This window comes from Brachycentrus maculatus, unplaced genomic scaffold (genome assembly GCF_059751285.1).
Source record: "Brachycentrus maculatus isolate JH-2025_06_01 unplaced genomic scaffold, ASM5975128v1 h1tg000261l, whole genome shotgun sequence".
Lineage (NCBI taxonomy): Eukaryota > Metazoa > Arthropoda > Insecta > Trichoptera > Brachycentridae > Brachycentrus > Brachycentrus maculatus.
The window spans coordinates 78656-103641 of NW_028281012.1; the positions used below are offsets into that span (position 1 = coordinate 78656).

The window sequence follows — 24986 nt, forward strand, 5'->3', positions numbered from 1 at the left end:
TTTTAATTTTTTGAAATAATTTAAAAAAACGTTATGGATAAAGAATCATTTATGGCTTACCTACATTGAATTTGACAATTTGAACAAAAAATGGTCCCGGCTCTGCAGTAATCTACCTTCGAAGAATGTTCTGAATTAAAATCGATAGAACCACCCTCGTCTATTAAAATCGCTTTTTAATCGCTTTTTCCATTTCGAATATTGTTATTGTTCATGCTTTTTCTCTTCTGTTAGACTAGTTGACGTAACCTGCGGAAAGGTGACTCTGAATACGGTGTCTGGAGGGTCTCCAGCCATACAAAGGATGTTCCGTGATGTTATGACCACCACTTGCAACGTGACGGGGTGACCACCACTCGGGTTGTGGGGACACTGGGGGGTTGGACCTGGAGGGAGCGGGGGTTGCCATTACAATACCAGAGGGGGCCATCATAAGAAATATATAAAATACTAAACACTCTCCTTGTCATCCATTGTTTACTTTGCATAATACCACTTTAATAAATACTTATTCGTGACTACCGGTTTCGGAAAATCATTTCATCGCCAGGTCATTAAAATGCAATTATTACGATGTGTAATTATTACGAGTACACTAAATCGATATAACTTACCGTCAATCCAGATGAAAAGTCGTTTGATTATAAGTAAATGGCATTTTTTTCAACTTCAGAATTTAAAAATATACAAATCTTAGAAATGTTTTTTTTTATAGATACTTATGTATTTTAGATATATATTTATATGTATATATACCACACCACACACACACACACACACCAATCTATATTCGGAAACAATCGTTTGTTTTGCATTCATGCATCTTCTCATTCATAACATTTTCTGGCTTGCAAGTAGACAAAAACTTGAAATGGAATTTGCTTACAGAAAACGCTGGAAAAAAGTGAAAACAAATAACTTTCTTCCGAAAATATAATACGTTTTTAAAGTTTAAAAATATAATACAATGTTATAAAAATAAATATCAAGCCACTTATTAAACTTTTTACTGTGCAACTGATCATTTCAGGTAAAACCTGAAGGTTTTTTCTCCATTTGAAATAAATTAGTATATTTAAAAAAATAATTAAACAATCCTTTTCTTCAAAATGCAAAAACATCACTTTCTGCCCTGTAGCGAGTAAATATTAAGTTAAAAATATGCCGCTTTTGCTTTGATATAGTACATTTTCTAGGCATTCTGAAAATATGCACAACTGAATATTGACGATTTTTGATTTATGACGTTCTTGATCGATATACACACAAAAAACAATTTTTTTTTCGTCATAAATTTAAAGCGTTGTGTCTTACAGCACCGATTCATTTACCCGACCTTACACATCCATACATGAACATATGCTTTAGGCATTTTTCTAATACGTCCGCATTGTGTCACCTAATAGAGATGATCTCGAATTGAAGAACAAAATTTACATCTATAATTGGCGGTTTAATTTTTTCAAATGCTAGAATCCTTTTCATGGTATTCAGAAAAAACACATTGAGGATTTAAAAATATTTAAGATTTATTACGAGGAATATATTAGCATGACCAATTTATTTTTTCAAACACTGTTGGGTGTGTTATGTAACAATGCTAAATATCCAACTTATTTTGCGCCAACCCAATTTATAAGGATTCCCGTATTACGATTCAAGATATTGAAATACTTTTATTATCAGTTACGGCGATTGGTCCGGATAGTGACGATATGAAAAATAATTGCACTGATACTCGTATAATTAATACCTTTGACCAATAACTAGTTGTAATAACTAGAAGTCTACAGTAACACCCCCTATAACGTTGAGATAGGTACCGCATTATCAGAGAGAATGTTATAAGCGGTTAATTTTTAAAAATTGTGGTTTTACATTTTAACCAGCGGAAAGGACATAAATGAGTCATTTAAAATTAAAAAAACAATTTTGAAACATTAACACCTTACAACGTTTCCATTGATAATGCTGTACCTATCTCAACGTCATAGGGGGGTTTACTGTATTTGTTATGTATGAATTACACTGCAGGAACATTTTTGTGACTAGAATTTTTATACAATATTTTGAGTGTGTCCAAATACTTGTTCATAAATCTGGATTATCTCAAATTATAGGAGTTATTTTTCGTATCATTTTTTGATATCTCAACATAGATGAAGACGAATATGGAAGTCTGGGTATTTACGAGGCTTACGGCCGTCATAGGCTGGTTTACGTAATTGCTTTACACACGTGTAACATTCACCAATTCTACCCATGATTGACAACCACACTACTCAAATTCTTAGACTTCTATATATATGGTTAATTTTCAAAAAAATAGTGCTTGAAACACTAGAATTTAATCCATTATTAATTCAAGTTTTACTAAGTAAATTAAAAATGGATAAAATTTACCACAAAGTGCCTGCCGAAACAATTAATGAAACACTAGAATTTCACTAAAGACATCTATTAATAAGATGAAATCTTTCATCTACATAAGTACACGGGTAGTGAATTTCCTACGACATTTTCACTAGACTAGATCTTCTGTTGGCAACCAACTCTGTGATCAGGAATTCATCTGACCGTAAGATCTACCAACAAAATCATTTTGCATTCAAACATAATGTGTTATGCACGCAGTATGTGCGTTTCATAACTCACTAGAGTAGAAGAATTTTCTTCCTGGCTCTATCCCAACTTATCGTCTTTGTAGACTACTGGGGTCAGCTCTTCTCGTCCTCAGGTCAAAGGTTCTTCCTCCTAACTTTCCTTGGACAAACTTTTTCCTCTAATTACCACTGGAATCCTGCAAACTGGCTCTGGCACATTGTCAGTCACTGGATCACCGAGAGAAGAATCACTCTCGCTGCCAAACAGGGTAGTGCACCTTGGCGTTTGTTTTTCCATGAAATTTCGGTTTTTTTTACTGTATTTTTTTTATCCACCGATGGTCGTCAGACGTAGAACCAGAGTGGCCCAGGTAACTAGGTATGTATCTGCTGTCATTAACCAAGCCATGACCAATTATCGGATTAAATTAATGACCCTGAAAACCCATTCGATTCGGAGGATCTTCTGGATTCTCTCAAAAAACTGGATCTTACTCAGAATCTCAAGGATTTAATGGAGGTTCTCAGCCATCATTCGTTGGCCAGTCATATAGTCAACCTTCGTATAAATCTCCAGGACAAGAAATTCCCATTCTTAAGTCAGTTAACGAAAACCATGTGGATGGAAGTTACACCTTCAGGTATGTAATAACTATTTGCCTACCTTAATATATAACTAGGTCTATATCTGCTGTTATTAATCAAGCAATGACCTATTATCGGATTAAATTAATGATCCTGAAAACCCATTAGGGATGGTGTACGTTTAGTACCCGAGTATGCCGACACCCACCATGTGTGAGCCGCTACAATCATCTGGGTCAGATGCTCGGTCCCTGCCTGTATCAGATGTCAACCGTGTGACGTTGCCCACTCCCTACTGCGTCGAGGAATATGTCAGGAGTTTCTGTTCATTGAGTGTGAGACCAGTTGGCATTTCTCAGTATACAGCACATAAAACACTAGAACAGCTAATTTCAACTAATTAATACAATAACCCGTGCTGACTTGTACTCATGAGCGGATGGCACTCACTCACTTTTTCGTCATTATTATTTTGCTACTCAGATCAATTTAATATTTTAACAACCATTATATTATCTACAAAAGCAAAATTTCTCTTTGTCGGCACGGGTTAGAATATTTATGTATATGCAAATATATATATATATATATATATATATATATATATATATATATATATATATATATATATATATATATATATATATATATATGTAGTATGCCCCTGAAATATTCATAACCTTTTTTTAAAACCATATCTGCCCCCTGTGAGGAGCATATGCAGTCCATAAATTGTCTCCAGGTTTTTCTGTCAGCCGCCAGCTTCCTTGCATCCTCCCAAGTTAGGTCTCTTTTTGAATGATTTTAAATAATGAACATATAACCAGATTTTTCTAATTATAGAGCCTTGCATTGTCTGTATCAAAAGGGTTCCATCCCCAATAAAGGGTAAGATTCCCCGGTGTTTAACATATAAGTTTGTTCTTTTAATAGAGCAAAATGTGAAACTTACAAGAAGAACCGTTTAATATGTTTTATATTATTTTATAATCATATAATTAAACACTGTGTTGGACATGCATGTATTTTATTATATTCGGTAATCTTCGATTGACTCGTATGTACTGTAAAAGTGACTGAATTAGAATATACCATATAAATATACCAATTAAAGTATTATATAATGACTTTAGTTGGTGTACGTCTGAGCCACTAAATTATTATTCCTTCATTCAAATTTAGGCAGCTATTTTTCATGCCAACACTGTGCATTTTATTTTGGTTTTTGATTTAAATTCTAAAGTAAGTTCTGTAAGTCCACATATAATACTATGTATGAAGTTCCAAGTTTTGTTTCATGACCAGATCAACAGAATGTTGAGTATACAGTAAAAAAATATGTTTACATAAAATATATGCATATATATATATATATATATATATATGTATATATATATATGTATAAATATATATATATATATATATATATATATATATATATATATATATATATATATATATATATATATATATATATATATATATATATATATATATATATATATATATATATATATATATATATATATATATATATATATATATATATATATATATATATATATATATATATATATATATATATATATATATATATATATATTTATACATATATATATATACATATATATATATATATATATATATATATATATATATATATGCATATATTTTATGTAAACATATTTTTTTACTGTATACTCAACATTCTGTTGATCTGGTCATGAAACAAAACTTGGAACTTCATACATAGTATTATATGTGGACTTACAGAACTTACTTTAGAATTTAAATCAAAAACCAAAATAAAATGCACAGTGTTGGCATGAAAAATAGCTGCCTAAATTTGAATGAAGGAATAATAATTTAGTGGCTCAGACGTACACCAACTAAAGTCATTATATAATACTTTAATTGGTATATTTATATGGTATATTCTAATTCAGTCACTTTTACAGTACATACGAGTCAATCGAAGATTACCGAATATAATAAAATACATGCATGTCCAACACAGTGTTTAATTATATGATTATAAAATAATATAAAACATATTAAACGGTTCTTCTTGTAAGTTTCACATTTTGCTCTATTAAAAGAACAAACTTATATGTTAAACACCGGGGAATCTTACCCTTTATTGGGGATGGAACCCTTTTGATACAGACAATGCAAGGCTCTATAATTAGAAAAATCTGGTTATATGTTCATTATTTAAAATCATTCAAAAAGAGATACATTTTACACTACTGACTTCTACAAGAGTTTATAAAACAATACACTAAAGTATTTTACTTACCTGTGTATTCGTACAAGCTAAACTGTTATGTTTGCAGTTTTTGACAATGTTTTTGACATGCAAAATAGAAGCAATGGAAAATAGATATATGTAACTAAACATATCAATTACAGAAATTAAGATGTATTATTTTAAATCAATTAAAGATTATTTTTAATATTAGAAAGGATTTGCGATCTCATTGGTCAGTATTGTGGACTCAAGTTTGGAACCCACTCTCCAACAACTGAGTTTTTAAACACAAGCCGCTTATCTGAAAATAGTACTGAATCGAAATATTTTTGTATTTGTATATACATATATATATATATATATATATATATATATATATATATATATATATATATATATATATATATATATATATATATATATATATATATATATATATATATATATATATATATATATATATATATATATATATATATATATATATATATATATATATTTGTATATACCATATAATACAACTATTTTAAATTTTTGTCAGAAAACACATCAAATTGTAAAATTTCGAGTCACATATAATTTTTTTGACAGTATATTTATATATTAATGGGCCATCAAAAACAAATACCATAAAATTATATTTTGAAACATTTTCTCTTAAATATATTACTTATGAAGTGTGACATAGGATAGTATGCCTCTAAGTCAGAAAATTATCGTACTTCAAGAAATAATAAAAATACATTGGGTTTTTTCGAAGACTACTTTTTAGGCGGACAGAAATATTAAATTAAGGAGATAAAGTGTGTGTATATGATTTTTTACCCACACAAAGCTACTACTTGTTAAATATACACATACCAACCTGCTCGAAGATCCTGATGAGAACTTCAATGTCTTCCCTTTCACCTGTGTAGTGAGTAAGCACGATATCTTCTTGTACACCAAGCATTTTTTTATCCTCATCTCCGCGGTGGGGCCTGAATAATGAAATCGTATAAATACTTGTGAAATCGGCCAGTATAGGCATCATTCAGGGTTTAGTTTCGTGTGCGACGCAACTGAACTTAACAAAGATGGTTTACAGAGTAAGTTAAAATTTACAAGTAGTTTGTTTTTGTTTTCCGAGGATTACTCTTAAATCCGAGGAAAACAAAAACTTCTTTTCCGGAGATTACTCTAAAATCCAAATAACGATTACCATTTCTCTCTTTTTTTTAATTTAATAAATTAGACATAAGTTTGACCGTTAAAATGTAACTTCAATGACGTCATAGTTCAGATGGTATAGAGGATGTGCAAAGCGTTTCTGATCGAATAAAACGTGATGCACGATTCTAGCGACCGAGGCGTAAAAAACATACCAGCACGTAATATTTAGTAATCATTGTTTTTGTACTATATTTTTTTAATCATGAATTGTAATATTTATCAGACTTCATTTTTGAGTAATTTATCATCATATGTATAAAAACGGCCTCATTTATTTAAAATATTTTATTTTCAACTAACTAACTAACCATCACGCCACTTCCCCGCAGGGGTTTGCAGAGAGAATAGAGCTCCATACCACTCTGTATTTGAAAACGTTCTTCGCCTCTTCCACGTTCGTGCGTCTCCTCATACATACCCGCCGATTATTTAAATTTTTTCTCGGTTTTCCTCTGCTCCTTTTTTAAAACTATATTCGATTTATTAAATTAATATTCTATTTGGGATTGTATAAATCTTACAGGGATTAACTAGGAATGCTTTAAATATAATTTATAGGCTGCATGATTTTCAAGGGGATATGATTTTTTTTTGCGATACGAAAATGATTTTGATGGTGACCGTGTAGTATGTTATGCAAAGTAATTTTATGGACATCAGCTAATGAGTTTTTTTCTTTGTTGATTACGGATGATATTTTATGTGCAGTTTTTGTTTTTGTTTTAAAAATTTCTGTCAATTGTGTAATAAGTTCAATCAAATATTTTGTTTCAGTGCTGGGTTGGGATTACTTTGCTGGCGGCAACATGCTTAGGGGCCCAGCTAGACAAGACTTACCTTCCTCCAAGTAACGCTCAAAGCGCTGGAGGCTCAGCATTTTTATCTGCTCCGGCGTATAACTCCCCATCACAAGGAAAACAAGGATTCTCTTCTGGCTCAGATTACAGCAAAATTGAGTCATTTTCATCAAACGGATTTGGAGGAGGTGCCGGTATTAAATCCAGTGGATTTTCAGGGCAAAGTTTTGCTGGAAAACAGCAAGGATTTGGAGGAGGGGGATCCACTAGTTATGGAGGATCAGCTGGCTTTGGGGGTTCATCTAGCTTTGGAGGATCTCAGTCTGCTTTTGGAAAGTCCCAAGGCTTTGGTGGATCCCCACAAAAAATTAGCCAAGGCTTTACAAGCGGCAGTTCTTTTGGCTCATCATCTGGATCAGGTGGTTTCGGAGGACAAGGTGGCATAGGAGGATCAGGATTTGGAGGACAGGGTGGAAAGAGTGGATCAGGTGGTTTCGGAGGACAAGGTGGCATAGGAGGATCAGGATTTGGAGGACAGGGTGGAAAGAGTGGATCAGGAGCTTTTGGTGGACAGAGTGGATTTGGGGGTCAAGGTGGAATTGGTCAGGGTGGGTATGCCGGGGGCAAGAGTGGATCGGGATCGTTCGGTGGACAGAGTGGATTTGGGGGTCAAGGTGGAATTGGTCAGGGTGGATATGCTGGGGGAAAGAGTGGATCGGCATCGTTCGGTGGACAGAGTGGATTTGGGGGTCAAGGTGGAATTGGTCAGGGTGGATATGCCGGAGGAAAGAGTGGATCAGGGGCGTTCGGCGGACAGAGTGGATTTGGAGGCCAAAGCGGAATTAGTCAGGGTGGATACGCTGGGGGAAAGAGTGGATCGGGAGCGTTCGGTGGACAGAGTGGATTTGGAGGCCAGAGCGGAGTTGGTCAGGGTGGATACGCGGGGGGAAAGAGTGGATCAGGAGCGTTCGGTGGACAAAGTGGATTTGGGGGCCAAAGCGGAATTAGTCAGGGTGGATACGCGGGGGGAAAGAGTGGATCGGGAGCGTTCGGTGGACAAAGTGGATTTGGGGGTCAAAGCGGTATTAGTCAGGGTGGATACGCTGGGGGAAAGAGTGCATCAGGAGCGTTCGGTACACAGAGTGGATTTGGAGGACAATCTGGATTTGGACTACAAAGTGGAAAAGGATTTGGATTTGGAGGATCTTCTGGATTCTCTCAAAAATCTGGATCTTACTCAGGATCTCAAGGATTTAATGGAGGTTCTCAGCCATCATTCGTTGGCCAGTCATATAGTCAACCTTCGTATAAATCTCCAGGACAAGAAATTCCCATTCTTAAGTCAGTTAACGAAAACCATGTGGATGGAAGTTACACATTCAGGTATTTCAAAACTATTTCCTTACCTTAATATGTTATATATATATATATATTTATATATATATATATATATATATATATATATATATATATATATATATATATATATATATATATATATATATATATATATATATATATATATATATATATATATATAAATATATATAAATATATATATATATATATATATATATATATATATATATATATGTGTATATATATATATATATATATATATATATATATATATATATATATATATATATATATATATATACATATATATATATATATATATTTATATATATATATATATATATATATATATATATATATATATATATATATATATATGTAGTATGCCCCTGAAATATTCATAACCTTTTTTTAAAACCATATCTGCCCCCTGTGAGGAGCATATGCAGTCCATAAATTGTCTCCAGGTTTTTCTGTCAGCCGCCAGCTTCCTTGCATCCTCCCAAGTTAGGTCCGCTTCCCAAGGTTCAGACGAGAAAAGAGGCAAGCTTGATTATAGTTCTCGGCAGGCAAGCCTAGCCTACTGAATCGCCTTTTCTTGACAATAGTTGTGACCAAGCTGCATTCTACGCCTTATCTCTTCATTCCTCACAAAGTCAAACCATTGCACGCCTAAAATTCTTATTATCGAGTATAATTTTGATCTCCAGACAGCCTTCATACTGTTCAATGCGGACCCTGTGAGTCCTAAACGCACTCCCAGTAACTTTTAAAGACTGCCATTTTCAGTTATGCACACTTTCAATTACTTGAAACTCTAGACCCTTTCGATGAGCTCGTAACTCAACGTCAAGGCTAGCTGGGTATCTAGGCATGAGCTGTTGCAAAAAACATGGGTTTTTGCAAAACTTGTTGTACGTAAGCCAGTCGGCAGTAAATTGGAGATGATCGGTGGAGTTAGAATTACAAAAGAATTTTCCGGACAGATAGTAATGACTTGCGAATAATGAAATCCATGAAGAGGAACAGCTTAAGGATGTAGCTTTGTCTGACTACTTTAGAGACCCTAAACCAATCCTTGTCAACTCTCATACGGAAATAATAAACTAACGTGTATTATATAATTTTTTAGCTACGAAACCGGAAATAACATAAAGGCTGAGGAAAGTGGACAAGGTGGCCAAGGCGCCCAAGGTGGATTTGCTTTTGTTGCCCCAGATGGTGGTCAGTATGCCGTCACCTACACTGCTGATGAACAAGGTTTTCACCCAATGGGAGCCCATCTTCCCACCCCTCCTCCGATTCCCCAGGCCATTCAGGAATCCATCGAAAGAAACTTGAAGGAAGAAGCAGCTAATCCTAATAGGTATGACATATGTGACACCCTCTAAATATAATATCTGACCAAAAAAATATAAAACAATCTACATTATAGAATCGAAACGATTATCTATTGATAAAATTTGTGACCATGAAACCATACTCCTAAAACAATTTGAGTGTGTCCAAATACTTGTTAACAAAATCTGGATTATCTCCGATTACAGGAGTTATTTTCATATCATTTTTTGACATCTCATCGAAGATGAAGAAGACTATGGAAGTCTGGGCATTTACGGGGCTGACGGCCTGATATAAGAGTTTCTGCTGAATAAAAAGCTTATTTTAATCTCACCAATAAATGTCTCTAGTGAAGTTCTAGTGATTCAATGACAATGTTTCTGAATTGGTTCATACATAGAACTTTTAAGAATTTGAGTAGTGTGGGTGTCAATAATGGGTAGAATTGGTGAATGTTACATTGTGTAAAGTGATCACTTAAATCAGCCTATGACGGTCGTCAGCCCCGTTAATGCCCAGACTCCCATAGTCTTCTTCATCTTTGTTGAAATGTCAAAAAATAATACCGTGCTCTAATATATTTTATTATTTACCTGTTTAGTTAGTTTACCTGTTTTTAATCGATTCATGTCTTTTTTCCGCTTGATTTGGATATTATAAGTTTTTTACACTATCAAATCAATTATGTAAAAATAAATAAATCAAATAAATAATTTCATAAATATTCGACGAGTGTCTTACGAGGAATACATGCATCACAATTTTTTTAACATTTTATTTTATATGAACGTAACCACAAGATTTTTTTATATTTAATTTTAACACAAGATACATACTTTTGAATACTCCACATTTGACTTCTTCTGAAAACGTTTTTTGCAAATATGTTGATTTTATTTATTTGATTCCAATTATAAAACCTTCTGGGCTATTTTTTCCCCAGACAAAGTGACGACGGATCATACAAGGGTGACGATGGTGCTTACAAGGGAAGTCAAGGAGGATACCAAGGATCGTATGGATCTCAAGGATCTTTCTCAGCCAAGGGTTCCCAAGGATCTTTTGGTTCCCAGGGTGGATTCGATTCGGATCCCAAGGATCTTTCTCAGCCAAGGGTCCCCAAGGATCTTTTGGTTCCCAGGGTGGATTCGGATCCCAGGGATCTTTTGGCTCCAAGGGAGCTATTGGATCTCAAGGAGCTTTCGGATCTCAAACATATTCCGGATCCCAAAGTGGCTTCGGATCCCAGGGAGGTTTCAGTTCCGGTGGCTTCGGATCCCAGGGATCCGTCGGGTCAAAGGGCGCTTTCGGATCTCAGGGAGTTTTTGGATCCCAAGGTTCGCAAGGAAGTCAGAAAGGAAATTTCCGGACTGCCCCATCCTTCGATAGCACTGGATACCATTACTAATCAATATTACAAAATTGAAGTGCCATTAGAAAGGAAATCTGGTTATTAATTTATATACAAAAATTAGAAAATTACTTTTTTGCCTGTAAAAAAGTTAACTTGAGGCAATCAAGCGATTTTATTTCACAATAAACACAGTGTTAATAGTACAATACGCATCATCGTATTAATCTTTTGTCAACAGTGTTTTTTTTTTAAATCAAATTAAACAGTATATTTTTTTAAAAATGCGATCTTTTATTACGTACAAATACTAATATTGCTGTATCGTTGTTTACTCTGTTTGTATTTGCACACATTGTCTTTGGCGATATATTCCCCCTTATGTAGGTACTAAGGTGTGTGTACAAAAAAAAAAAAAATAAAAAAAAAAAAATATATATATATATATGTATATATATATATATATATATATATATATATATATATATATATATATATATATATATATATATATATATAAATATATATATATATATATTTATATATATATATATATATATATATATATATATATATATATATATATAAATATATATATATATATATATATATATATATGTATATATATATATATATATATATATATATATATATATATATATATATATATATATATATATATATATATATATATTTGTATATATGCCTATGTGTAGTTTATAATTAGATAAATTTATGCAATACTTTATACATTTTCCATATCCATTTATGCGAACATTTGGTAACGTATGCAAAAGTGACGATATTATTCAACAATAATATCAAATTGTTTCGCGCAAATCTTTATACATTACCTAATTAGACTAAATAAAATATCATACCCTTATAATGACAAAGCTTAAATAACCAAATTGTTGGTAAAATGAGTAATCAAAATAAAAATATTAAAATTAAAATGTACTTTATTGAACATCTTGTATATTATACAATACAAAGGGACCTACTTTCAAAACTTTACTAAGTACTAGTGTTTACATAGTAAAAAAACAAAAGCAAATGAAAATCGAAAGAAGTAGGTACCTACATATTTCACAATTTCAAAATTCGCGATTTATTTTATGTTTAAAATCATCAATTTTTTATTTTATGATGAGATGTATTGAGAATAAAACTCGATGTAAAATGATGTAAGAAATGACAAAAATAATGTGAAGGAATGAGGTGAAGTATAAGATATATGATAAGCCATTTATATAAATAAAGGTATTTTTCGGATGATATCGGCTGGCCTCAGTATTTAATTCATATGATTCCATATCAGAAGCATAAAATGAAATAAAAAAAGGTGCATGATATTGATGTTCAACAAGGTATACCTAGTAGAGAAAATGCACTTTACGTTAATATTCTAATAAACTAAATCTATCTGTGCCATTCTACAGTACGAGACCTGAATTTCCTACGAATTTTCATTCCGCCAACGTTTGTAGCCTTGCCGATCGAATTATGGGAAGATATTACGTAAAAACAGAATTATTGAGTTTTTTGATTTGTGAACCGCTTAATAAAAATAATAATTATAATCTTGGATGATTTATATAGCGCTATTTTCATAAAATACTACCTCAAGGGCGCTTATACATTATATGGATTGTAATATGAAAATCATTATGATAGATAAAAAAATATGTGAAAGAAAAAAATAGTCAATCGGCTGAGTCTGAAGGGGAGAAAGTGGAGAATCCGTTTTATTGCGCCTACTTCTCGGTCTTCTTGGGCTGGAACATAGCCAAGATTGTTGGGTAGGACGCCTCCCTGTGCAATGGTAATGCCGGAGAGCTCCCATCATTGTGGATATTCAGCTGCAGATGGCGGGGGGTGATGCTGGTCTTCTTGTTGTCTCTGGCTTTGTTGCCGGGCATCTGCAACGTCTTGGCAGCCAGGTTCTCTATGATGGCAGCAGGTATACGGGTGCACAAGCCCCAACTTTCTCAACGTAGTAGCTGCGAGCTGGCCTGTTTTGGGTGTTTAAAATTTCCCCTGTATTCTATAATGTTTTATAATTTTATGTGTTTTTTACTGCAAGGATATTTTTTGATGAAGCTTTAATAATTAATTGCACAAATCGAAGATGAAAGAAGCACATGTTTTTGGATCGTTATTTTCTATTGTATACACTTTATTAACAAGGTCGTAAGGACGCATTTAACACATTTAATTTTTGAAATCACAGACCAAGCTTACTTGAGTTGCATCGCTGTGTTGCATTATTGATGCATTTTTCTCAAATAATAGCTTAACTTTGAAACGGTTTTCACATTTAACTATTCAATTTAACATTAATGACTGTATTTCTATGTATGCAAAAAATTACGGACTTGAGATGCAAATATCCGGGGGAATCTATTTAAACTTATGGAGCAGCTACGGCCGGCAGCTGTACAGTGCTAAGCCAAAAGACTAACTAAAGGTTAAAGCCAACCTTATGCTGAGATTTCACAATTTGTTACTATCATAGTAACTAACGGTAATAGTAATAACAGTAATAATCTGTTACTTCATGCCCTCCTGGCAGGTAGTTCTACCCGACGGACGATACAAACCAAATTGCAGTAAATTGCAGTAAATGGAAGTTTTTGGTAAGGGAATGTAATTAACAATGAGTATTTTAATGTTCTAGAATTTAATAAACCCTGATGACGACAAGGTTCTTGTCAAAACCGGTTGGATAAAGTATATTTATATTTTTTTTTAAAGTGGTTAAAACAAAGTTGTTTAATTTTATAAAGTCCAATTGCAGTATTTTCTTAGCAGATTTCTGAAATGTTCAACCGGAACACCGGAGTGCCCCCAGCGTATAGTAAAGTGGAAAAAATAACAAAGTAATTATTCTTAATAATCCTTCACAGTTAATTATTTTTTTACTTTTTTATCATCTATAAATGATCAAATTTTTACCGGGATGTGATGTAAATCGTTCGGGACACCGTGATTTTGTCTAAAAATCGGAACTGTCCCAATTAAACCAGAACTTCTACAAAGCCTATTTATAGTAATAAAATATTTTGAAATATCCTGTTGTTTTTGTTGATATGGAAAACTTTTAAACTTGGACATTCACAGGTTTATTAATACTTCATTTATTTGTATAAAAAATATATTTTTTTATGATACTTTTAACATACTAAAAACATTTACATCTCACATATCTAAATTCATTAAGCTTTTAAATATATTGTGAAATCTTGGTACTTGAAAATTATTAGATTCGAGGGATCAATTAGATGCAGTCACGTGAGTCTCCCACAGTATATTATATCCGAGTATGTAGGTACACGGGGTTGATCCCAGAGCAGAGGTAGAAGTGGGCGAGATAAACTGACACGCATTGCTTGTTGAATAAAGTTCATATCTTCCTTAAGTGCTACATATATAAATATGTCAGTCAAATAAAAAAAAAATGATGAAGATATGTACTTGATTAATTAAATTATTAAGCTTATGACATGAAGTATAAGGATTTGTATACGAAAGTCATCTCATCTCATCCTCCCGGAGATTTTCAAGTACTCGAAAGTGTCGTGTACGTAGCGGAATATTACAGCTTTCATAAAGAACTGGGAGTGCGTTTAAGGCATGAGGGTATTGCATTCAACAGTATGATTTTTTTAAATGGGTATTGCATTTATTATTTACCTTGCTTATTATGTAAAAGGTTTATAGATCATTAAGTGGATTTTGGTTCCTTCTAACTAAATAAATATGTTTTTTTTTTAATCTGTAATGGGAAGAGGAGGAATAATCTAGTGTGGGCCAATCAGGAGCTTCTCAGTATTTTCTCATGCTGAACTCCTCAGGAGAAGGTGGACCATTGACTGTCGTCAGCAGACCTTCCGTTCCACTAGAAGAGGGTTCGGCATTTTGTGTCCTAGCTTGATTTATGTTACCAATATTCTTCACTTTTGTCAAGTATGATACCACCTCTTGTGACTTATGAAGACAGAATTAAGGTTGTCAGGAGATTGAATTTGTACTTGGTGAATACCAAATACCGCGTATTTAATATCTGCATCGCTCCTGTTCTCTTAAACAACTGAGGGACTTGGTACCCTACGAAGAACCATTGCAGCCGTATACTCAGCTTTGGTAATGGATGCCTCTAAATAATTTTTGGAGTGCGATATTTGACTTCTGAAGGAACGAGAAAATATTGTACCGAACCTAGTAACCCATGGTAACAACTATATCACAAAAAGTTGATTAAGTTGGTTGGGCAAGTACTTACGCATACCATACGCATACTCTCAAGAGCTACCATCAAACCTTCCTCTTTTACGAGGCTGCAAGTTCCCCTACTGACAATCCGTTAGTAGTTCTTGTCTAAACTTCGGAACGCGAACATGACTTGGTAGGATACAAGGGAGTTGGCCATCGGCAGAAGAGCCTGGAGACTGAAGAGAGAGAGAGAAAGAGAGAGGAGAGAGGAGCTTGTAATCCCCATATACTCCACTTATTAAGTGGAGTATGTGGAGTTATATTTTTTTTAATGGCGGGAATCGAGCCCACGACTTCAGTTTCCCAATCGAATCACTAATCTGAAGCAAATATCATAGATTGATGAATTGAATAAATTGAATATCAAATATCATTAATTTATGACATTAATTATGGTTAATTCTTGTTCTCATCCTTCATATTTTTCTACTCACCCAATGGTGCAAAGAACACTGCATAGTATTGGCGCAGTGTTATCTTGATCTTTACGTATATGAAGGAATATTCCTGCGCTTCAAAGTTTATTCAGGGGGTTTAAAAAAAAAACAATAAATAAAGTAAACGCATTTGATTGAACAATATTTATTTTAAATACACACATTTGCTTACATTCATATTTATTTTATATATTATAATCTTTTTAATTAGATGTATTTCTCAGAAGGATAATACCAAATTCTTAAAATGCCAAATGTGGCGACACATAGATTTTTATGAATTAATTTATTGACATTAATTATTAATCTTATACACATATATTTTTTTAAATATTTTATTTTGAATATGTATTTTTACGACTAATGCCTTAGATACTCGTGCACATTGGCAAGTGCGAAAAGCCCTCCAATACTCTGAATTATATAATAAAACATGGAAAGGTAAAAATAAAATTCAAAGTACTTTTTCCACACCAATTTTTGAATCACCACAGAAAGCATTGTGTTATCGCACGGAGCTTTCTATAGTACGTAAAGCGTTAAGCAACATGTGGTTTTACCACATATTGCTAAACGCTATATCTTGTGATAGCGCTTAAACAGCCTGTCTTCAAGGTAAATTTACCGAATAAATACGCATCACTAAATGCAAATTATATTTTATAAGTGACAAACCATTTTCATCAGTAACTTTTAAATAACATGTTAAAATCACGAATCATGACGTCGCAGGAGGCTAATCCCTCTTAAAAACAGGCCGTAAGGCCTACAATAAGAAGAAAAAGAAGAAGAAGAAGAAGTTAAAATTATTTGCATTACACTATTACATTAACACATTAATACTATTACATTTAAGATCTGTGTGTGCGATGTACATATATAGTGTGCAATAATACCTATAGTAGGCTGTCCGGATAGTTCTGTCGTATTTCTGTAATTTAATGCGAATACAGTAGAACCCTTCTCTTCGGCCCTCAGCTGGTCTGCTACATCGAACTTGTTCAATGAAAACTTTTTTTTTTACGTTTTTTTTGTTATTTTTAAGTATGAATAACAGCCTTTGTGCAATTTATTGAAAAAGTTTTTAACATACAAAACAATACATTCAGCCATTTTAGAGATGAGAGATTTTTTATTTTACTATAAATCCTTATTTTTGTTTATTTTCTGATAATCCGACCTCATTTGTTCCCCGACCATACCCACAGTACCAAAGGTATCGGATAAGAGGGGTTCTACTGAATAAACAAACATTGAAAAACCCGATAGAAGAAAGATGTCTCAACAACTATAATTATCCCCTATTTGGGTAGTAATTTAAATAATTTTGGATACTTTATATTGCGCCATTTTCCTAAAATACTACCTCAAAGGCGAGTCCAATAATAACCACTCTCAATACTACGAAACTTTCCAGGCAACCTATTATATAGTCCTTAACAATATTTTTGTGTGACAGCGGCTATATTAATCTTAATATATTGAAAAAACAATCATGAATAATAGAAGTTGAAGATTTCGTTACAATTTCAATGTTTTTTTTTATAATTGAAAAAAACAAATGTCACTAGTATAAAGAATGGGGCATAATGATCTTCCACGTTTCAACAAAAAAATAATTGACTTTTGGTAAATACGTGACAATTATTTGTTAATGTAAAAAATGCGAATGATTTTATTTAACAACCATTTTTTACGATAGTTAGTTCCAAATATCGGCTAAATTAACAATTTACTGTAAAATTGTTATTTATGTTTACATCAAGCGTATAAACATTTAGGCTACCCAAACTGCTAGAACCATCATAGAGATCAACTATTTCGAGATCACTTTTCTTAAAACCCGGACCCATCTTAAACCTGTATGAACTATGTATAATTCTGTTGAAACTACGGTTTGATTGCATAACTTGCCGTAATTTTATGACCCATCCGTTATAAGATAAAAAAAACTTTACAAAAATTAACTTATTCATAAAAATAAATGTATTCAATTAAAATTAAAACATATTTTAACAATGATCAAAAATATATTTTTATTTAATACAAAATTAAATTCAATTTGTTCTTGTTAGGATGTAATTACTTATTGCTTCATCTTGAGTTCTGTTCCAAATCCGTTTACTTCATTGTAGTAATTAGTATTGATGGTGTCATGTCGGCCAACTTGTGTGGAATCTCCAAACTCCAATCACACTCCGAATATTGTGTATACAATTCTTTTATTTTTTCAGAAGCATTGTTAGATGTGTTTGAAGATGTATCTCTCAATAAAACTCAAATAAACTAAATGTAAATAAAAAACAACAGTTTTTAAAAATTGTAAATTTACATTATAATTAAGTAATCTAATTTGCATATTGACGAAATAACATTGAGGGAGTATCACACCAACTGCTAAAAAGTTTATTTTTTAGTCAATTTATTTTTTTAATTCATTTTGATTAACAATTATTTGTATTTTTAATTTAGTGACTTAAACCAGAAATACCTCAATGTTTCTTTTCGTCAATATTTATTACAGCTAATATTAATATTTATTATAATACACACCCATTTTAAATATATGTGCAGAATATAGTTATTAACGGGAATTTTGTTTAAAATCTGACAACATTTAGCAGCAAACGAATTCAAGGATAGTGGGAAATAGTGGATTCGGCACATTATCAGCTATTTATAAAACAAACGTTCCAGTTTAAGTGAATTTAATTTACAGACTGGGAGTATAAAGTAAAACCTTTAAATAACATAACTAAATAATATGTTATCAATGTATTGGCAACTTTGTTTGCAACAACGGTTTTATTTTAAAAAATCAGAAAAAATCATTACACCATTGTAACAAATTATTTTACAGCATCATACTTTGAAATTCAATAAATAAAGCTTGATAATACATATTTCTTGTAATTGAGTGCGGACTTTTATATGTCTTTTGGGAAAAAAAATCGATGGAAGTACTCTCAATTGAGCAATATTCCTAAAAAAATATACCAAACATAAAAATAAAAAACAATAAAAGTATTTATTTTAACTTTCAATAACATTTTTTGTAACCTATTAATAGAAAACTAATTTTCACACACCATAGGTATTCATAAATATCTTAATATCCAAAAATAATTTTAAAAAATGATTACAAAAATACGGATATTAAAAAATCTACAAGGTGTAAATTTCATGAAACCAAAACATTTTCTTTATTCTGACAAAAATATAATTGACTTGTAAATATTCTCAATAATTTTTCTCGCATTTCGAAAAAAAGGATACATATGAGATAACAAATAAAACAAATTTTTCTCTTGAATTTAAGTTTTACTAGTATCTTAATAGGTATTGATACCATATTTATCATACAATTTCAGCATCACTACAGTAAATGCTCTGTAATCGCAGGATTAGCGTTCCAGTAAATTGAGCTTTCTGTGAACCCATTACGAACAAGTGCCGAGTTTCGAGGGTGGCACGATATCTTACTAAAAATGTTTCTTTAGATGCTCGTGGAAATATTAATCTCGCGAATAAAGGGCTTTTGCCGTATTACATATGCTGTGACTTGATAACAGTAAGTCATTATGTAAAACTGTAAACTTTTGATTATTCAATACGCATTAATAAAAACTTATATCTTTTTCAATCAGATTGCAACAACAATAAAAATTATGTATAAATTTTATCATTTTTTATTCAACAAACCATTCTAACAATTTTAACGTCAAATAATTTTTATGACAGATTATTATAAATAGCTAATTTAATTTTAATGTGGATAGAGGAAAGCAGTAAAATTACGATTAAGTGAACGGTACTTTAATATTTTATACTGAATGCCGTTGGCAAATTTGTATAGTAATGTGAAGTAATATGATATATACGTATGGGGAATGTTTGGCTTTTACAGACGAACTTAATTGTGCATAAAGAATTTTTAAAGCCGGCGCGTGTTGTTGGCATCACATGTCGCTCTTAAAATTCTATCTCTTCATCATCAACCAGGTGATTTATCAAATAAAAAAAGTCCTCCATATTTTCACGGGCTATAAAAACCGATAAAAGGGGATGTATACCAACACGTAAAATGTGGAGCAACCTGAAGTATTTCATATACATGTCGAGATGTCCTTTTTTTGTAAAATTCACAACTCCTGCCATGAAAATACTGGCGATTGCAATGAAGAAAGCATTGTATGAAAAATATGTTTTTGAATTATCCATGAGCCGGTGAAAAAGATTGGTTTGGTTTAGCGGTTCGCGGACTGCCAGGAAGTTGTATACAATAATGTAAACAACAAGTACGATAGCCGCAGGGGCAACCAAGACGAAATACGTTTGTGATAGTGACAGTGTATCACTATCGTTATAGCTTTGGAAGAAGTTCAAATCAATCAAACTTTGCGTCCCCATAAAGAGAATGAGCAATGCCCATGTTAAAACATTACAAATTAGTCGTCGGTAAGATTCACCACTTCCTCTAGACGTAGTAGAGTTCTCCTCTACCTCGTTTGCCATCTCGGGGCCAAAGAACTGAAACAAATATAAAGCAACAATTGCAAAACCTTACTCACGTTTTATTTATAATTTATTTTGTCATTATCCAAAACTGTGTATATGAATTATGTTTTGTGTAATGTACGAAGTACTCATTTATGAGATAAACAATTCAAGAAAAGTAATTCTTGATATGAAAATTACAATGAAAATATAATACCAATTCTATACATTTTGAGCCAAATCTAAGACATCAAGTAGGTAATAAATTGATGGATTCTGAAAATGATATCAATGCCACGAAATCCTTTAAAAACAAAACATTGGATTTAACTTCGCGTCTATCTATGGACACTTTTTTATTTATTTGATTTGAAATACCGAAATATGTGGTTTGTTGAATATGATGGAAAAACTTTAACCCTAGAATACCAAACTTAAGTAAAAATTACGACGGCAAAATAACGATTTCTGGAATAAACAATGCTCGCGTCGTTCCTGCGTATCACGCTTCACAGTGCTTTTTTAATGTACCTTTATTCTTTTCATTATTATGTTATCTCCTAAACCCCGAAGAATATAATTACTATTTCTGAAATAAGAAAAGTATTTGATTACCTTATAAATTCCTGTTTTATTCCTGTATCGTATTTCTTTACGAATATCTAATAACAACGTCACTCGTTGGATGATAGTTTAGTAATCTAGGGTTTAATAATATGGGTTAAATCTCTATATAATTAACATGCTACTAAGTTATACTTAAAACGCCTTTTATTTCAGATAAATTAAATTTTATGAAAAAATTATAAATTTAGAAAAAAATCAGTATCGCTTACATATTAATTACATTTATAAAACTATGAGAAATAACATATGAGCAAATTAACTTAAATGGGTTTCATTGAAGAACGTCTGCAAAAGTTGAAAACATAAAAACATATTTAATGTTGACATGACTCATAAGTTATGTAATGTGAGATTTGCATACATGATCTTTTTATATATAAAACTTTTATTATATAAAAATGCTACCAGATTTTTTTCAATTATAATATTTTCATTAAATGTCAAATCTTCGTAACAGAATAATAAACAGTATTACATTGATTAAGAGACGTTTTTATATTTAATTTTATCGTTTTTTATTTTAGTGTCTTTTATTCGAATTAATATATTTTATTTACAAATCAATTGACATATTCACTTGTTTATTTTATCTGACTTAGGGGGTGCGTCTTCTAACCTTTGTAATACGGTAACAATAGCGCTATTGAAAATAATATTATGTTATACAGCAAGTAGATAGTTGTGAAAGACAATTCATTTATATTTTAATACGAGTGAAAATTATTTAATATATTTCTTATATTATTATATCAGCCCAAAAAAAACTGAAGCCGAGTTTTATAGGAATAAAAATAACTTCATTCCGGGTTACTTTACTTACCGCTCGTTGAAGTTTAAAATGAAAGTTTACTAGAATAACAATTCGAATAAATGCACATTTTTACTTATTTTTATTTTAAACTTGTCCAAATTAAAATTTTCTTTGTTTTTGAAATGTTCAATTCGCATATATTGAAAAAAAATATTACGCTGTTGTAACATAAGTATTTCACAAGAATTAAAAATATATATATCATTTCATTTACATTATTAGTCAGAGGAGACAAAAATACTGCAGCACATATTAATAATAACGACGGAATATCACGTTTAATATATAAGACGCAACGAGATAACTAAAATATGTAATACATAAGGCATTGTAAACTATAAATGTGTTAGTAAAAAGGTGATACGACACTTGAGTTGCATATTTCAAAAAATATGAGAGACCATCTTCAAGCACATCTAGGAGAAACATAAATATATTTGAATCACTTCGATACTCTGGTGCCGGTTCTAAGAGAACAGGGAAGCAGTAAATGCAAATGAGAAACTTGCAAATATTAACAAATATAACGACATAAAAATCTGAAACAGAAAAGTAAAAACAGAACATGAAAATGGATACTAAATAGATGTATAAAAATCGCTACAATCTTATGTACCTAACTACTGAGTGTTTTCAACATTTTAAATTAAACGGCTATTTAATTAACTATATTTGAAACACTTTAAGTACAACATTTTTTAAACGCGTGATAAAGCAAAATGTAAATATTCTTAGAGAAAAAGTATCAATAAAAGCAAAATGTATTGCGAGAAAAGACACTTAATATGTTACAATATATAACATATTACATTAAAATAAGCTATGAACAAACAAATATTCTAAATGAACCGGGTTTTTTATTCCACTGTTTTAATTGTAGATACCTTCTTAGTTATTAGTTTAACAGTATGATAGATAAACTAACTGAAAATCATTTTTGCTTGTGAAGATAATATAAAACCGATTCAATCAGTAACAAAATTTGTCAATTTTTTCAGCTTTTTTAATGTTGAAGATTTTATTTCATTATCCGTACACTTTTGATCAGTTCTTAAGTGTAAAAAAAATCATTAGCTTGAATAACTTCAATTAATAATTTGTTATGTGGATCGGACTTCCAAAATTTGGAAAAATATCAACGACTTATAAATAAATAAAGATTAATGTTTATTTGTATTTACGCTTAGAGTTTCATTTCATTGCTGAGTAAATTACATGTAATTTTTTTACAATTTTTAAATCTGTTATATATAAAATAGTAAAAACAGATCAAATGACAACAAATCTAACGATGCCGAATATTTTTTATTTATTGTGGTGAACATATACCATACATTTTGGTGTACAAATGTGACTCCGTTTAACGCTGCTTGTATTTATTACATTAAGCAATGTTTATATCTAACATGACATGTGAGACACATCGTGTGGCAGAAGAATTTGAAATTTTTATATTTGTATTTTGTTTACTCAATTGAAATAGCGGATTTTATTTCAGAAAAATATGATTTGCGGGAAATCATGCATTATGTAATTCCAAGAATAAACATCATGGAAATGCACTTTTCAAACAGTATATACATGTTAACAGTACATATGTAAATAACAGTATGTAACAGTTTCGGTGATTTCAAAACGCCGAAAAGATAAAAGGACATCGAAAACCATAAACAAAATTGAAGATGTGGAATTGGAAGAGGTACTTTATGAAGACTCATACTTAATACGATAGGATTTTGCTGTTTCATTTATTGAAACTCGGAAATGTACTTCACAATGTTTATAGACGATAGAAATGACAATTAGAAGGCACATTCGACTACACATGATTTGACAAAAAAAAAACAAAAGGGAAATACTACTTGAGTGCCTTAAAATAAAAGTTTTGGTTTTAATTATTTGCTTGTTATTTTATTCTAAAAAAAAATATTTTAAAAATCCTAAAGGAAAAATACGCCAAATTGGATGTGCCAAAGTTACTGTCTGTTTTTTGGGATCAAAAAGGTGTGATCTATTTATGAATCGTCTGAAACAATACAGGGATGTCCACCGATATCAATCGTGCTTTTGAACCAAGGACCAGAATATGAGAATAAGGTCAGTAAATTAATATGTCGCCATGACAGTACCAGTCACACCTTACTCAAACGGTTAATTACAACTTGGAAAGACAAGACTGGGAAAAGGTAATCCACCAGATTTGTGCCTGTGCTTTCTGGGCTGAATAATTGGATCGCTTCTAATCTAAAAACCAAGCATCTGCACAGAAGGAATCCGAAAATAAATAAAAGCTGGTCAAAGGTGTAGCTTCAGTTAGATTGTACTTTGAAAAATGTTAATTTATAAACCTTTTTTATTTGTTCGTTATCGACGGAATCATATTGTACACGCAAAACATACAGGATGACACAAAATTAATCATCCCATTGGAAGATGTTTTAATTTTTGCAAATGGCGTCGTACGTCAATCATTTTGACATTTGTAACTAGACAGCTGCAGTATACAAACAGATTAATAAAACTTGCAGAAATGTGTATCAACCCTGGCGGCAGCCACTTGACGGGTATCATCTTTATTGCTTAACAGAACAAAATCATAAGACCCAAACAAAGGTTTCCATTACTCAAAATTCTGTATTTTTATATTGTGAAAAAAAAAATACTTATAAAAAAAAATTGGACTGTCAATTTGTATCCGCATTCTATTATAATGTCAAACATGATTGACGTACGACACAATTAGCAAAAAAATATAACATCTTGCGATCGGGTATTATGTTATACACACATACTAGTTTATGGTATGACCTCCATAAACTAGTCATATATATCAACCCCAT

The 24986-nt window shown here is 31.6% G+C and overlaps 1 protein-coding gene across 1 annotated transcript; it reads left to right on the forward strand.

Moving 5' to 3' along the window:
* Positions 1-6472: 6472 nt before the first annotated feature.
* Positions 6473-11784, forward strand: LOC148305785 (uncharacterized). Its single transcript, XM_088266008.1, has 4 exons — positions 6473-6527; positions 7426-8831; positions 9940-10173; positions 11092-11784. The coding sequence occupies exons 1-4, from the start codon at positions 6516-6518 to the stop codon at positions 11603-11605; spliced, it is 2166 nt and encodes a 721-aa protein (XP_088122134.1). The 5' UTR covers positions 6473-6515; the 3' UTR covers positions 11606-11784.
* Positions 11785-24986: the final 13202 nt, after the last annotated feature.